Source organism: Gavialis gangeticus, unplaced genomic scaffold, assembly GCF_001723915.1.
Source record: "Gavialis gangeticus isolate Ggan-Ray unplaced genomic scaffold, GavGan_comp1, whole genome shotgun sequence".
NCBI lineage: Eukaryota > Metazoa > Chordata > Crocodylia > Gavialidae > Gavialis > Gavialis gangeticus.
Window position 1 is genome coordinate 81,264,981 of NW_017729024.1, and position 15,968 is coordinate 81,280,948.

Genomic DNA, 15,968 nt, shown 5'->3' on the forward strand with positions numbered 1-15,968 from the left:
AATCCCCGTGGCTCAGTAGCTGTTGTAAAGCACGCGGAAGTTAATAGGTGCTTTCTGTTGAATTCAGCTGGCTCTGGGTGAAGCTGAGCTTTCAGGCTCTTGTGATGTCAGTCTTCAGTTACCACCGAGTCTTCTCATATAGAAAAAGCTATGGATGTCTAGTGTGTGTGTGTGTGTGTGTGTGTGTGTGTGTGTGTAATATATATGTATGCATGTTTTTGTTGTAGATTGCAAGATTTCAAGTGTCTCATAACAACCCCCTCCCACATAACCATCTGGCACCAAACCAAGTTGTGATGCCAGGTCACTTTCAGTCCCTTAAACAGATTTACCATAGATGCAAAGACAAGTGATCAAAAGTGCCTTTTGAGGCAGGCTGGTGCCACCAACACACAGAGAGGTCTAGGATTATCTTAACTGGAGTCCTAGCTTTACTACTAAATGACTTCAAATCTTTTAGGTAGAAATTGCCAAAATCAGTTCACTCATCATCAGAACTTCCAGAGTTTGAAAATCGAGGACACTAACCATGGTTAAATATGAGTGCTGCAGGAAATAACTTGCCACAGATTTAAAATATGCTGGGTCCCTGATAGCACTGTTAACTTTACTGTTGCCTGAGTGCTGAATTTGACTCCCTTAAAAAAAGATAATTTGTCCCCTCAGAATTATTGATAAATATATTGTTTTTTGGAAAATATACTGTGGCTCTTTCTCATCCATTCAGCTTAAATTGTCAAACCAGTTATAGCATTTCAAATTGACGTTGCCCCTTAGTAAATTCAGTTCAAAGCCTACATTATAAAATGTCCAGGGAATCAGTGTTATTGTTTCTGCTTAGTGACTTCAGTAAGAATTCTGACCTAATAAGGACTTCAGGTTTAGCCGAATACACGCCAACATAGTTGAGGATCATCTAAAATCCTTGCAAATATTGTAGCAAAAGTTGTCATCTTACAGATGCTTTTATTTGACTGTTAACTTGTTAATGTTTTTCAGAATTATCTGTCTTCATGTCCATTTTTAGCTCGTTTCTATTTTTAACTTGTCTTATCCTCTAAAGGACTATTAACTAGCTTTCAAAATATCCAGCTTCCTGGATTTGCCCTCAAGAGTTTCAAGTTTCTGGTTAGAATTGATTTTTTTTTTTTTTTTTTTTTTTAAGGAAAAACCCAAAAATTTTTTTAAAAAAAAAAAAAAAAATTTTTTTTTTTTTTTTTATTTTTTTTAAAATTTTTTTTTTTTTTTTTTTTTTTTTTTTTAAGGAAATGATTTGAAAGGTGTCAAAAAGCTTATGGTCTTCCCACAAGCAATATGAACTTACACGACCTCCTCTGAGCTTATCTTATCTTAAGGAGAAACAGTATTAGCTTGCTTGGGCTGAAAATTATGGAACAGATTTTGCTTTTACAGATGAAAGAATTAATGTATAGTCTACAAAATATATTAATCACTGTTTTGCCTGTTCAAGCCTTTACAATAAAAGAAATACTCCTTTAGCTCATTTTAAATTAATTCTTTTAACAAATGATTATGCAAACTACATTTATGCAATCAGTTTCTTTTTCCAGGCAGCAATCTCATTGCCATATCTTTGAGAGTTGCAGTTATAACATCACTATGATGCAATAACTTGAACAATGTAATCCTCTGTTTGAGGCTTATTACACACTGTTAAGCAATGTATCTGACTCATCAGCTTAATTGATTCTTCTAGGTGACCTTGCCATGAACATTACAGGCAGTTATGAGATATAAATGTGCCTAGGATATGTAATAGAAAAAAAATGCAAATTTATAGCCAAATCCTGCAGTCCTTTCTCAGACAAATAGCCATTGCTTTTGATGTTAGAATATTTTTCAGGGTTAAAAAGATGATGATTAAAACATTTTAATTGGCATTTAGTTGATTCTCATGATGAGGATGACTGTCAAAAATAAGAATTTGAAAAACAATGACACATTTGGACCTGATTCAAAATGTGATGGAAACAAAGCTATTGAAAACTCCTTTGTTATTTTAAAGGTAGGCCCAACATGTATTTATTACATTATTCTGTATCCTGTTTTTTCTCATTTGCAATTGAGTTAGTGCTTGTCTAAATTAGTGTAACATTGGACTATACAAAGACTTCGTGAATTCTAAGCACAGATATTACATAAGAAGCTTTCTTTCTGATTAGCAATAAATACCTTTTAAAAATGCTTTTCCATTTTTCTCTGCAATAGATTTATAGAAGACTGTGAAAAGACCAGCCTATTATATGATTATGAAGTAAAAATGCTGTTATAATAAAAGTCAAGTTCCTAGAGTTTTTACCAGATATCCCTTATTGCTAACACATGCTTAGATCATTTTGTGCTGTGTATGGGTTAATAATGTTTTGTCAAGAAAGTCCGTATTCATCAGAGTATAGACTCTTCATTGCTTTAACGAGTCTTGTAAAAGGTGTTCACATTTCAGTGGCAATAAATACATGTCAGCATGAGATGAGGTTATTAAAGCTTTCACTCCTTATCATTCTATATTGGAATATATTTTATTTTTCCCTATATATCACTTTCTCTTTTTGTTGCAGTCATCTTATCTCGCAGGGCAAGCATATAGCTTAGGTTGGTTTTTCAGTTCTGGCCACAACTTGCTAAGGGCTGTTACTGAATGAAGATCAGACTTGACCCTTATGTGGAAGTTGCATCATACCTGTTATATGGTACAGTCCCCAGTCCTGTGACTGGTGTCATGCTAATGGACACATACATTTGCTTGGAATCTCAGTCGGGTTAGTGGGTCTCTGTGGCTGCACCATAGTTTGCACTTGAATCATATTGCAAGATAGTAGCCTCCCTAGATTGCCATTTTTGTCTCATTTGCCATGTGTGTTAAACATTAAGATTATTGTACACACTGTCCATTAGACTGATATTTCATATTTTGACACTTCATTTCTCCAGTAAGTGTTATAGGGTCAAATTCTCAGCTGATATAAATTGATTTAACTCTACTACCCTTGAAAGAGGAATACTAGTTCACACCCAATAAAGAATCATCTTGTACTTGGGGTTTGTGAGAATACAATTAATAAATCAGAAGAGCTGTTTAAGTATAAATGACACATCTTTCCAGGGATCACTTTGTGTTTCTGTCTTATGGCCTTTAATTTGGGGAAAGCAATAAAATAGTGTCTAAAATTAGGCAGGCTTTGATTTGCTTTGCAAAATCCTTCAACATGAAACTAGTGGTCCTGTGTAATATAATCAGTTTACTATCAAACAGCTTGTGACTTACAGAAACTCTTTTATGATGCTATTCATAATTTTAAGAACTATTTTTATTTTTTATTCTTTGTAATAACCCCTTTGAATCTTGACAGTTAACGAGTTTCTTTACTGAGCGTCTCTTCTTTTTTCCCTTTGTACCACTCATTCTTCAGATGGTTCCCTAGTGCTCTCGATTATAGACACTGATCTTTCTAAAACAAAGCACTGAACCAGTTGTTTCAGAAAAAAACAAAGTCAATAGACAGAATTACACATACTTGCCAGAAAATGGAGGAAAATGTAAGTCAAAATTGGGCCTATTAACCTTGACTAACCCTTTCAGCAACTGCTATTTCTCATACATTTAGTTCTTGCCAAATGAAAAAGGTTATTTGCATAATTTTGTGAAACTTACCTTTGGGAGGCAAACCATAATTTAGTGAGTTAGTTTGTAGTTATTAAGATAAGCGGTGAGTGAACTACTTTTTCATAACAATGAATGTCTTTCATAAAAATTATATAGGCCATCAGCCTCTGGTTATGGCTTGGAGCTGGACAGTATAGAATGCTATAATATTTCGGGGGGCTTGATACTCTTATATTTGTGTATCTGCAGAAAGGGTCCTAATACATTCATAATTATCTTAAGTTCACATTAAGTATACTGGGTACATTTTTGAAAAACCTTTTACACAGTAAGACAATAAAGGTTTATCCAAAGTGTTTCATCCTGTAAGAAAATACTGTGTCACGCTGACCTACAATTTAACTGTTACACTGACCCCATAATTTAATTATGGGTTGGTCCTGAATGCACATTAACTTGTGAGAAGGGTGTGTTCTTAGCACAAGACCAGTAGTTCTATGTTTTCTCTGTGCTTAGCGCAAGGTAGGAGGGATCTGTAACTAGAGTACCTAGGTGCTATGATGGATGATAAACAAAAATAGTGATGGTAATATTGCAGAATTTAATTCTAATTTTAACACCTCTGCCCTCTTTAATCTTGGGTAAGCTTTATGTCACAATACAAAAGTCTGTACCTGTATGGCACCAGAAAGGCCAAACAGCAACTGTATCTGAACTGTATGTATGTCTGCTGATTTGTATTGAAGGAGACATCCTGGCTCCAGTTCAATCAATGTTAAAACTCCCGTGGACCCTAGTGGGGCAGAATTTTATTGTAGGGTCCGAATCTAATGTAGGAGTACTTTCAGTTATTTCAGTAGGGTTCAGGTTAGATCTTAAATATTTAGGTCTTCAACTGGTAAATTATCAGCGCTGCATTAATTTCAGCAGAGCAGAAATTCATGGTGCTACCTTTGTCTACTGTCCAGCTTTGCAGCAGCTAGGGGCAGAAAGCAGATGCTGGAAGAGGGAGGGGGAGTCCAGAGATCCTGGTGGCAGCAACAGCCTGAGTGTTGTGGGGAGGTGCACTCAGGCAGAAACTCATGGAGCTGTACATTAACTCTGCATAGGTTGAATGCTGCCCACAGACCATGATTTGGACAGCCACAGTCTGGATTATACAGGAGTAGCTGCGGAATAACTCCCAACTGGTAGAAGGGTGTTCCATTCCTCAGACTCACCTGCTTACCTTAGCTACTTGCTCCCTTTCAAAATTTCAGTCTTAGCTTTTCATTCTGTAAAATCAGCATAACATTTCTCCAGCTCATTTGGGTATTGAGCTCGTTTAGTCAGAAAATGTTTCTAAAAGCACTTTGAAGATGAAATATTCTAAGTTCTCTATGGCTAAGTACAGTCAAAAAGCCAAAGGCTGAAATGATTCAGTCTTCTCAGGTTAGTCTAAACTGCCTAGACTGAACTGTTAAGTGAATAGACATTCAGTTTTGATTCCAGAAATGCAGACATATGCCTGTAGTGGCCCAAGCCAAAAGCTGGGGGGCAGTAGAGCACACCTCCCTAGTTGGCTGCAGCAGACAGCTTGGGCCAAAGCTAGCCCACCCACCTTGTGCAAGGGGGTTTGCAAGGGAAGGGCAAAACATTCTGGGATGCTGGAGGACTCTGAGCAAATTTGAATCTGGAGACGATCTGGGACACAAGTTCAATAAACTGATTTAACCTAAATCAGTTACGTCTAATACTACATCCATCCAAGTTTATCTTAAGCCAGTTTCAGCCATTTTGAAAGCGGTTTATTGCACTGAACTTCTGTTTTGTTACAAATTTAAACTGGTTTTGGATTACCTATTCCAGTTTACATGTAATTTCTGTCCCTAGCCTGAAAGTTTTGAGAACAGAATGGCTTCTGGATTGGGTCTTATGAGTTCTAGGCCAGATCTTCTAGTATAGGAAAGGACTTTAGAATACTGTAGATGGACTTTTAAGTTATCCTGTGACAGAATACTGCAGATAACATAGCTAATGATAACTACATAAAACAGAAAATTTTGGGTGAGGGGTTGCTGGTTATTTCATGTTAATTTAAATAAATGCCAAAAAGTCAAAGTGACAAAATAGTTCTTTCTTTAGATATATTAAAAATCAAGATCTTCCAATTGTTTTGCTTCTTAGAGGACCTTAAGAGTTGTAAATTTTTTATTTTAGAAAGTTACAAGGTGATTGAACAATCAAGTATCTTCAAACTGTATTTCATTTAGTCCAGTACATCACCACTAGGATGTTATGGGAATAAAATTAAATAACTACATATGTTAAAACAACATTGTACAAAATATTTTGAAGATTTTTGAGTCTGGATAAAATGTAAATTCTTGTAGATAAATATAAAACCATTCTGTGAAAAGGAACGTGGGTTATATTTGGTAAAATAATATGGGTCATATTTCAGCTTTGGAGACATCCATGTGTATGTAGATGCCACATACGTATATTCGAAGTTGGAATTGACCTATTAAACTAGACGGAGCAAAGAGAGGCAAAATTATAGTGCAGTTCTTCAACGCTTTTGTTGATTTGAAGTGTATTATACAAATATTTAAGTGTTGCAGGATCAGGCTCTTAAAACAGTATCTTGAGACCGTCTGAGATCACATGATCCCAGGTTTGGTGGCCCTTTTCTTGCCTGCCAGGGGTAGGGAGTTGGACTAGATGGCCCATTGAGGTCCCTTCCGACCCTGGAATCTATGAATCTATGAGAGTTTAAATATTTTTAAGACCATGGAGAAATTAACATCTCATGAATTTTAATATATAACATTTCTTGTTTCAGTTCTCTAAGTTGTAGAAAACAGCCATATTAACTCTTAAATCTGGAGCTGGATCCTGCTCCTGTTGGAGGGAATGGCAGAATTGCAGTGGGAACAGGACTGGGGCTGTAATTAAGTTAATAGGGTTGAGTGCTATTACACTGTTGAATTGGCATTCAATGACATTAACATAAACCAACCAAAAAAACCCAGCAGTGACTAATGTAAAGCTGTATTAAATGTTGGTTTTAGAATACTTTATGAGGGAGTGATAAAGTAATTGCAAAATTAATCATAAGGGAAAATAATGGAATTTGAAATATAGTCAGAGGAATCATTACAGTTCATTAGTTTATGTGTAAATACTCATGTTTTCCAGTGGAATTATAAAATACAAATAAAGTGAAATGGCTGTTTTTATTGAAGGCATTTTGCCATTATCATCAGATGGAATTTAATTTGTTTACAGACTCGGTATTGGGGTGATCCACAAGGAAAACTGTTAACAGACAAGGGCTTTATATTATGTATTTGTGTAATAGCAGGTTTACATACTGTGTTAAAAGTATTCAGGGAAGACATCAACAAAGCTAAAATATATTAATTTTTTATTAATCTACAAAAATAATTGTGTAAAATGTATAGCATAAATGGTAAATATGTAAGGCTGATATTATGGAAACTGTGGGCCAAATTTAAAAGTGCGTACTTTTTCATATGGGTGCAGGCAGGAGGGGCACATAAATGATGTATGCAAAAGTGCCATTCCTTTGACTAAGTATTTCTGTTAGCCATAGAATGATAGGGAAATAGGTTTGGAAGGGACCTTGCAAGTAATATAGTCTAGCCCCCTGTTCAAGTCAGGATCATTCCTGACTAAACCGTCCTGGACATATGTCTGGAAAACACAGAGAAAATTTAGCTGTCAGTAAGAACAGTAGTTGACTTCATTGTTGTGTGACTATAAGGGTGGACACAGTGTCACCTTTGTGCTGCCATTAAAAAAATCATGGTGATGCAAAGGCCAAACAAACAGATGTCTGTACCCCTTGTTGTTCCACTTATGCCCAGAATTTGCCAGTGGCAACATAGATGGTATCAATTTGTGCCACTTTATTGCAGCATGTGTCTTTTAGGTTTATGGCAGGAGTGTGTGGTCATCTTAGAGCTGTGCATACACTAAAGCCACCCTGAGCAGGCACTGTTGGGGCATCGGGAGCCCATCCTGCATAATCCAGCTTCTCTAGGTGGCCTGTTGACTGCCCTTATAGTCAGAAGGTTCCTTCAAATCTCCAACCTAAAATTCCATTGCTGCTGCTTGAGTCTATTGCTCCTAGTCTTTCCCATACGGCCACAGAGAATGGTCTGTCTCCATCCTCTCTCTAATCACCCTTCATGTATTTGAAGACTTACCAAAACCCTCACAATCTTCTCTTCTCCAGACTAAATAATCTTAGTTGTTTGTATAACAGCATGTTAGTTGTTTCAGCCTGTTCTTGCTAAGTCATGCTTCCCAGGCCTCTAATAATTTTTGTCAGTCTCCACTGGACTCTTTCCAATCTGTCTACATTCTTCCTAAAGGGAGGGGCCAAAACTGGACACAGTTATCCAGGTGAGGCCTCACCAGTGTTAACTAGAGCAGAAGAATCACTTCCTTTGATTTGTAAGTGACACTCCTGTTAATGTAACCCAGTGCGCTGTTGGCATCTTTCATAACAAGAGTGCTGTAGACTAGCCAATCATTCCTTAGTCATTACATGCAATTTTCTATTCCAGGTGCAGGACTTTGTATTTGTCCTAGTTAAATCTCATCGGATTCATTGTAGACCCTTTCTCCAGTCTATCTAGGTCAGGGGTTGTCAACTGGGGGTACGCATACCCCCGGGATACTTGAGAAGGCTTTAGGGGATATGCATGGGTGGGCTGGGATGGAGCACTGCCATGTACCATACCACACAGGAGCTACCTGTCCGTCTGGTCGCATGCCGCTCCTCTCCCCGCCCCCCGCCAGGGTACACTGCTCTGCGTGCGGCCACTGACTTGAACAGTTTGAAAACTCCTGATCTCGTTCATTCTGGATCCCAGTCCTATTCTCCAGATCATCTGCAGCTCTATCCAACTTGATGTCATCTGCAAATTTGCATACTGTGCACTCAATCCAATCATCCAAATCATTCATGAAGATATTAATACTGGACTGAGAACGGATCCCTTGGGAACCCTGCTTGATACCTACTCCCAAGTAGACATTGAACCATGGATAACTACTCATTGGGTACATCTACACGTGTACCTAATTGCACAGTGGACTAATTTGCTGTTGTATGAAGCATCGCAGTCTATATATGCAATGCTATTAGACTGCAACAAACTAATTTTTGCCACCGTAAGATTGTACTGTCAAGGACAATACTATTTTACATAGGTGAAAATAAGTGCAGCTAAATGCACATGTAAACACTGACCTGGGCATAAATTGCACCTGGTTCGCCCAGGCAACGGGGCCAGGCCCCTGCCCACCATCTAGCAACATGGCTCCACTCTTTGGGCACTCTTGTGCTCCAGCCAGCACCTCCGATGCCCCAACCAAGAACCTAGGTCTGACCTCCCAAGCCTGCTGCCAGCCTGAGATTGCTCTGTCCTGGCTCAAACTGCTGCAGTCTTGGGAGCATATAAAGACGCTGTACCCAGGAGCAGCTGACTGTGGTGCAAACTGTGCCAGAGTTTGAGCTGCATTAATAGCTTGTATAGATGCACCCACTCAGCACAGCTCAAACTCAATACTATCCATCCCTTATTCAGACTACTCCTGCAAGAGACAATATATACAAGATGGATAGTGGTCAAAAAAGGAGTTTTGTTTGCTAAAACAAGCAGCCCATGCCCTATAATGCCCTAGTCTGCAGAAGACTTGTGGCATATGAATTCTGCTTACTAGCTGAACACTTTCCCTAAGCACAGCTTGATACTTGAATTTGGCTGGATAAAACTACAATTCAACTTGCAATCCATGCATACTCAAAATATTTAGTGACTTATTAAAGCCTGATGAAATTTATTTTGAGTATTCAGTGGTCGCATGCATTTATAATAATAATGATTATTATTATTCCTAATTATACATATTATGGTGTTGGCCAAAAACCTCAGTCAGAATTGGGTAATCATTGAGCTAGATACAAAGATGTACGCATGTCCCTGGATAGAAACCCAATTAATATAAGATAAAATGTATCACTCCTAGAATAGGAAAGAATTGGGAAAGAGAGACAATAGTAAAAGACATAAAATTATGTTGCATCTTAAGCCATTTTGTAGTTAGCTTGATTCTCCTAAAAAATAGATTTAAAAAAAATCTTTGAATAGCTATCAGTGAAAGCTCTCAGCTGGTAAGTATTTCTTTTCAGTGTCTAATAACCTTAGACATGGACAAGTATGCCCATAAACATATAGAAAATAAGTGTATATGCATATTTAACCCTCTTATCAAATAGTATCAGTAGGCATGTCTACATGAGACGCTACATCCTCATAGCAACATGCTGTGGTAACTTAGTATTAGTGGGCACAAACCATATGCTTACTAGGGCTGTGTGAAACTTCGGTTGCTGATTTGATTTGGCGGCGATTTGGCTCGATTTAGCGATCAAATCTTTAAATCTGAATTGAACCAGGAGACCCTTTAATCTCTCTGAGTCAAATCGGAACCCTCCGAATTGATTCAGAGAGATTCAGAAAGTTTCGATGATTCAGACATAGAAAAAACTTTTAAAGCTGTATCTACATACCACAAGGTACCAGGTGGCTCGTAAACGCTGAAGTGGTGAGGCGAATGGAGTACCCCATGGGAGCATGGGGGGGCGGGGTCCACTGCTGGGTCCGCCGTGGAGCATGCGAGGGACCCCTGCTTAGCGACTGGTGCCTTCTGGGAGACGGGGTTGGGGGGAGCACCAGGGTTGCCCTGTGGCCAGTTGCCGAGCTGGGTGGGTCCCCCACGCACTTGGTGGCAGAACCAGAAGTGGACTGGAACTTCTGCCAGTTCACTTCCGGGTTGACTGCCAAGCACGCAGGGGACCCCCCCATGCTCCTGTGGGATGCTCCATCTGCCCCACTATCGCTGCATTCACGAGCTGTACCTGGTACCTCGAGGTACGTAGAAAAATCATTTAAAGCTGTTTCTATGGCTGATTCTCTGAATCAGCATTGAATCTTCAGATTCAGATTTGGCCGAATCAAATTGGGACAGTGATCTAAATCCAGTTAATTGAATCACCTTCCCTGATTTCTGGCTGAATCCAAATCCGAATCGAATACAGCCCATTTTGCACACCCCTAAAGCTCACTATAGTGCGTCGCTATGGCCACATCGCAGTTAAAAATAACTGCTCCACCAGCATGGCACAGTAACAATGGGGCTGTAGGGGCACATGTAGATGCGCCCAGTATCCAGTATCCGATTCTGATTTCACTTCTCTACTCTCTTTTATATTTTATTCCAAGTTCTATATCTCTGGGGTCTGATTCAACTCCTGTTAAAGTTACATTGACTCCCTGTGACTTCAGTTCAAGTTGATCAGGGTTTTAAACAACAACATGTTATTTCTAGTGAAGCAGTATCTTTGCTAGTATTTGATACAAACCATATACAGCTTCAGATTATATACAGGTTTCCCTTGCTTTATGCTGTACATGCATTCCTAGAAAATGGCGCATAACTCGATTTTGCATAAAGGGAAGCCACTTTACAATGTAACAAATAGGGATACGTTCCAAGACCTCGGCTGTACTGACCCCCAGACCCATTTTTACAAGACAATTTTGGTACTCTCCTACAGCAGAGTGGGGTAGGAAATAAGCTAGTGGGATGCTTAGAAGCTATAATGGGGATGGCAACTGCAGAAACACATTGCAGACAATGAGTGAGGAGCACAGATCCACACAGGAGACTATATTTTGGTACACGTCACTCCCACAATGCACTGCACAAGGCAGCTGGCTGCTTCCACCACACTGATCTCATCAGAGTGAGTTTATCCTGCATATAACAAATTATTGGTATAAAAAGCGTCATTGCCTAAGAGTGAATTCGCACATACAGAACTGGCATAAAGCGAGGGAAACCTGTACTTTAGAAAGTAGATACATTCTTCAATGGAAAATACAAAGTTATTTAATGACCTGAGTAATCTGAATCATTATAAGTGTACATAGTTTACTAAGACAGTCACTGGGCAGTATCCTTTCAATCAAAGTGTTACAGAAACTGACAACGGAACCTGCACATTATATTTTTCATTATATAAAATTAGAGGATGAAACTTCTGGAAATTACTTTAATTTCCAGTTGACCCAATTCATCATTTTTTATAACCCTTAACATAACATTGTACAATGTATTTAAACATTTTACCTGCACTGCAATATTTCTGCCTCATTTAAAGTAATATGCATTAAAATCCACATGTTCAGCCATAATTTTTAGACGTAATACAATGCATTCAGTTAAACCAGTGATAAAGCACAGTATTTTAATGAGCTAACTTGCTATAGCGATACTTCAGTAAAACAAACTATAGTGGATTTTATTTGTAGTGGGGATTTTCTTTCTTGAAAGGCATATTCCAAAGCCCATTTCACTTAATGGAAAGGCTCCCATTGACTTTATTGTGGGCTTGGGATCAGGCTCTAACCATATAGTTGCTTGCGTGTTAGAATTGCTTTGCTTGTTTACAAGCATGGCAATTTGTGGTGTTTCTTTTGTTGTAAAATGGAAAATATTGTCTATGGCATGGTTATCTTATGACTTCATTTTCCATTAAGGCTATATTATCAAAGACTAATAGTTATATACCAGTAATTAACATGGATTTTAGGAAATTCTACTTAGCTGTTCTATTAAGTGTGTTAATTTTTCATGACTCGAGCTGGCATGATTTGAGGAAACAGAACCCAGCTTGCAACCCAAGTTTTTATGACCATCACTTAATTGTTATTATATCCTTCACTCCTCTTTGCCTTCTGGAAAAGACAAGAGAACTGAGACAATACAATTAATTAATTCTTGTATAACTTTCCCAGCAGATACTGTTAAAATTAGTTTCATTAGTCATTGTAAAAACATGACCGATAAATAGTGACATTAATCTAAAGTTACCAAGGTTTGTTTTTTTTTTAATACAGGCAGGATAAAAAATCATTGCTAAGTGGATAGCCAGTCTTGTAAAAGCAGTTGTCTTGCTCAATTTGTTTTACCAGGAACATGACTAACCATGGAAAATTAAGTATGGGGAAGCTGTGTCTAGGATCAAAACCAAATGTTATTATGAGAAGAAAGTATTTTTGTAATTGATATGGACTAAATAAACCAAATGCCAGCTTAAATGCTAAGTCAGATTTAATGATAAAGGTGTCTGGAGTTAAAGGTTAAGCTAGTTTTCTTTTGATTGCCCCATTTTATATCTAAATTTCCATTTTAATTTGCTCATTGTTATGCCACACAGATATACATTCTTTAATGTTAATAAAGCATACTGTAGTATGCTAACAATATTTTTCAAGTAAGAACTTTATTAATAATATAATTTAACTAATTAACAGTTTTGTGTGTTAGGGATCAGATATCAGTCATAGGTAACACATTATACTTTTTTTCCTCTGGATTTTAAAGACGAGCTAAATGATATAGCAAAATTATTTGAATTATGCTTAAACTCAGCTGTATTGATATGATTATTCAAGAAGAGATCTGAAAAGCCAAATTATCTTTATATTAAATATAAGAATAAGAATGTGCTGTGCTAGTAGTTTTAGGGCAATAGAAAGCATTTTAACTTCTGTAAATCAGTTTGAATTATTCTTAACTTGTAGAGGACCCAAATAAGTAAGACTTCTAAATCATACACTACACAGTTGCTTTCAGAGGTGATCTTTTTATTCGCAGTATATTTTCCGTCACTGCTAATCAGCATGTCCTAACTTCTGGTATAGTGAAGTATTAGCAGCTTAAGGCAATTGGTGATGTCATTGTCAAGTTCTATAACAACACAGCTGCCAGATTCAAAATAAGTATGATTTTAATGGTTTTCCTTCAGATCATACTTTATTTTGAAAACTGGTACTATTTTCTCTCTCTCATAGTAAAAAACCCTAAATTGCTACCTGGTAAGATAAAGTAAATGTATCAGTTATCTAAATGTTGAGCTTTCTTTTTATGTTTTACTAAGTGTAATTAATGAAAATTTATTCTAAATTATGCATTTGGAAATAGCATTTTAAAGCAGTAAATCAGCAATAACTGAATAATAATTGCTATTTCTTAATTTATTACAGGTTACTTAGAAGTTTCTCATTGTATCTGCTGAGAAGTATATTGAACCTAGGCATTCTTCTGCTTGAGAATATGAAACAAAAGGAAGAACACATATGGATTTAAAATTACTGTATTTATCACATTGTTATCATTTGAGAAGTACTGGGGAAAATAGTTTGCTTCGTTATTCATCATAGAGCTACTAAAAATTGTTTCTGATGCAGCTAAGAAAAATGCAGACCATTAAAAAAGAAGCACCTGTTGACACAAATAGCAACGTGGACAAAATCATGGTACTTAAATCTACTTTAACAGATGGGTCTGAAGATTTGTCTGCAAATGAAGACATTCTACTTACTGAAGCAAATCATGGAAAGAGCAAATCTTCAGCATGCCGGAGAAAGCGAGAATTCATTCCAGATGAAAAGAAAGATGCTATGTATTGGGAAAAAAGGCGGAAAAATAATGAAGCTGCCAAAAGATCTCGTGAAAAACGACGACTGAATGACCTTGTCTTAGAGAACAAGCTAATTGCATTGGGAGAGGAGAATGCCACTTTAAAAACAGAGTTGCTTTCATTAAAGTTAAAGTTCGGTTTAATTAGCTCTGCAGCCTATGCCCAAGAGATACAGAAGCTCAGTAGTTCAACAGCAGTGTATTTCCAAGACTATCAAACTTCCAAATCAAATATTAACTCATTTGTGGATGAGCATGAACCGTCTATAGTGGGTAGTAGTTGTATTTCTGTCATCAAACACTCTCCACAGAGCTCCTTGTCCGATGTGTCTGAAATATCCTCAGTGGAGCCTACTCAGCCAAATCATATACAGAATAATTGTGGAAGTCCTGAAAATAAATTCCAAATTATAAAGCAGGAGCCTATGGAATTGGAGAGAGAGCCAAGAGCGGCAGCCATGTATCCTAACTACATGGGAAATTCCTTTAATTTGTACTCACATTCCCCTCCTCTGTTGCAAGTGAATAGGTCCTCCAGTAATTCTCCAAGAACTTCAGAAGCTGACGATGGTGTTGTTGGGAAGTCATCAGATGGAGAAGATGAGCAGCAGGTTCCCAAAGGTCCAATCCATTCCCCAGTTGAACATAAAAATATTCATGCAACAGTGAAAGTTCCTGAGGTGAACTCTTCTGCGCTGCCTCACAAGCTTCGAATTAAGGCCAAAGCCATGCAAATCAAAGTGGAAGCAATGGATAATGATTATGATGCAACACAGAAACTATCATCACCTATTGACATGTCATCTAAAAGACATTTTGAACTTGAAAAACATAGTGTACAAAATTTGGTACATTCTTCTCACACTCCTTTCTCTGTTCAAGTGACTAATATCCAAGACTGGTCTCACTGGCATCAGAAAGAACTGAATGTAAAAATTCAGAGTGGTTGCAAAACTGGAGTTGTTGAAATAAAAGACAATATCTACAATGTCTCTGAGTCAGAGAACCTGTATTTGAAGCAGGGCATAGCAAACTTATCTGCAGAGGTTGCTTCGCTTAAGAGACTTATAACTACACAACAAATCTCTGCTTCAGACTCTGGTTAAGTTACTACTGAATAAAAGCTTATTGTTTTAAAGGATGTCATTTGCAGTAGATCAATATGTTTTGTATTATGCTGAATTTTCACTGGACTTGTGATGTCATTTCACTGTAATGTTCACATAATGTCTGATGGATGGTGTCTTTTTGTGCACAAATTATTATGAAGACTACATTGTGTTACAGTCACTATGCCTTGTGTATAGTCAAGTAGCCTGTACAAAGACTGTATATAGTGAACATTATTTTCTTTTTGTTGTTCTATTACAAAGTGTGCAAGTTACCAGTTACAATAAAATATTGGTGACAAACACAGAAAATCTACTTAAGTTCAATTGATTTTTATAAATGTGATTATTTATGTTAAATATCAAATGTAGCATTTACTGAATTGTATTCGAGTTGACTCATATCCTTGGTTTTAAAGTCTAAGTAAAGCAAATTACAACTTATGACACGTGCTTGGAAACATTCTAGGTCATTTTTTTCTTCAGGCCCTTTTGCAAGAAAATCAAAGCAGGTCTGGTATATATACATATAAAACAGCGCGCAACTTATAGCTCTGGCTTTCTAAACATATTTATTATTGTAAATATAAACAAATTATAATGCCAAGAAAAAAAATGACCACTGTCTTAAATGAGAAAGTATCTTGCTTCTAGGGCAGCTTATTGAG

The 15,968-nt window shown here is 37.3% G+C and overlaps 1 protein-coding gene across 1 annotated transcript in view; it reads left to right on the forward strand.

The window, feature by feature from the left end:
* The window catches only part of NFIL3 (nuclear factor, interleukin 3 regulated), a 23,616-nt gene extending 7,969 nt beyond the window's left edge, over positions 1 to 15,647 (forward strand). Inside the window, exon 2 of the mRNA XM_019517295.1 lies at positions 13,756 to 15,647. Coding sequence (XP_019372840.1) covers positions 13,954 to 15,297 — 1,344 coding nt within the window. The 5' untranslated portion in view covers positions 13,756 to 13,953 and the 3' untranslated portion in view covers positions 15,298 to 15,647. The remainder of the gene's footprint in view (positions 1 to 13,755) is intronic.
* The last annotated feature ends 321 nt before the right edge of the window (positions 15,648 to 15,968 follow it).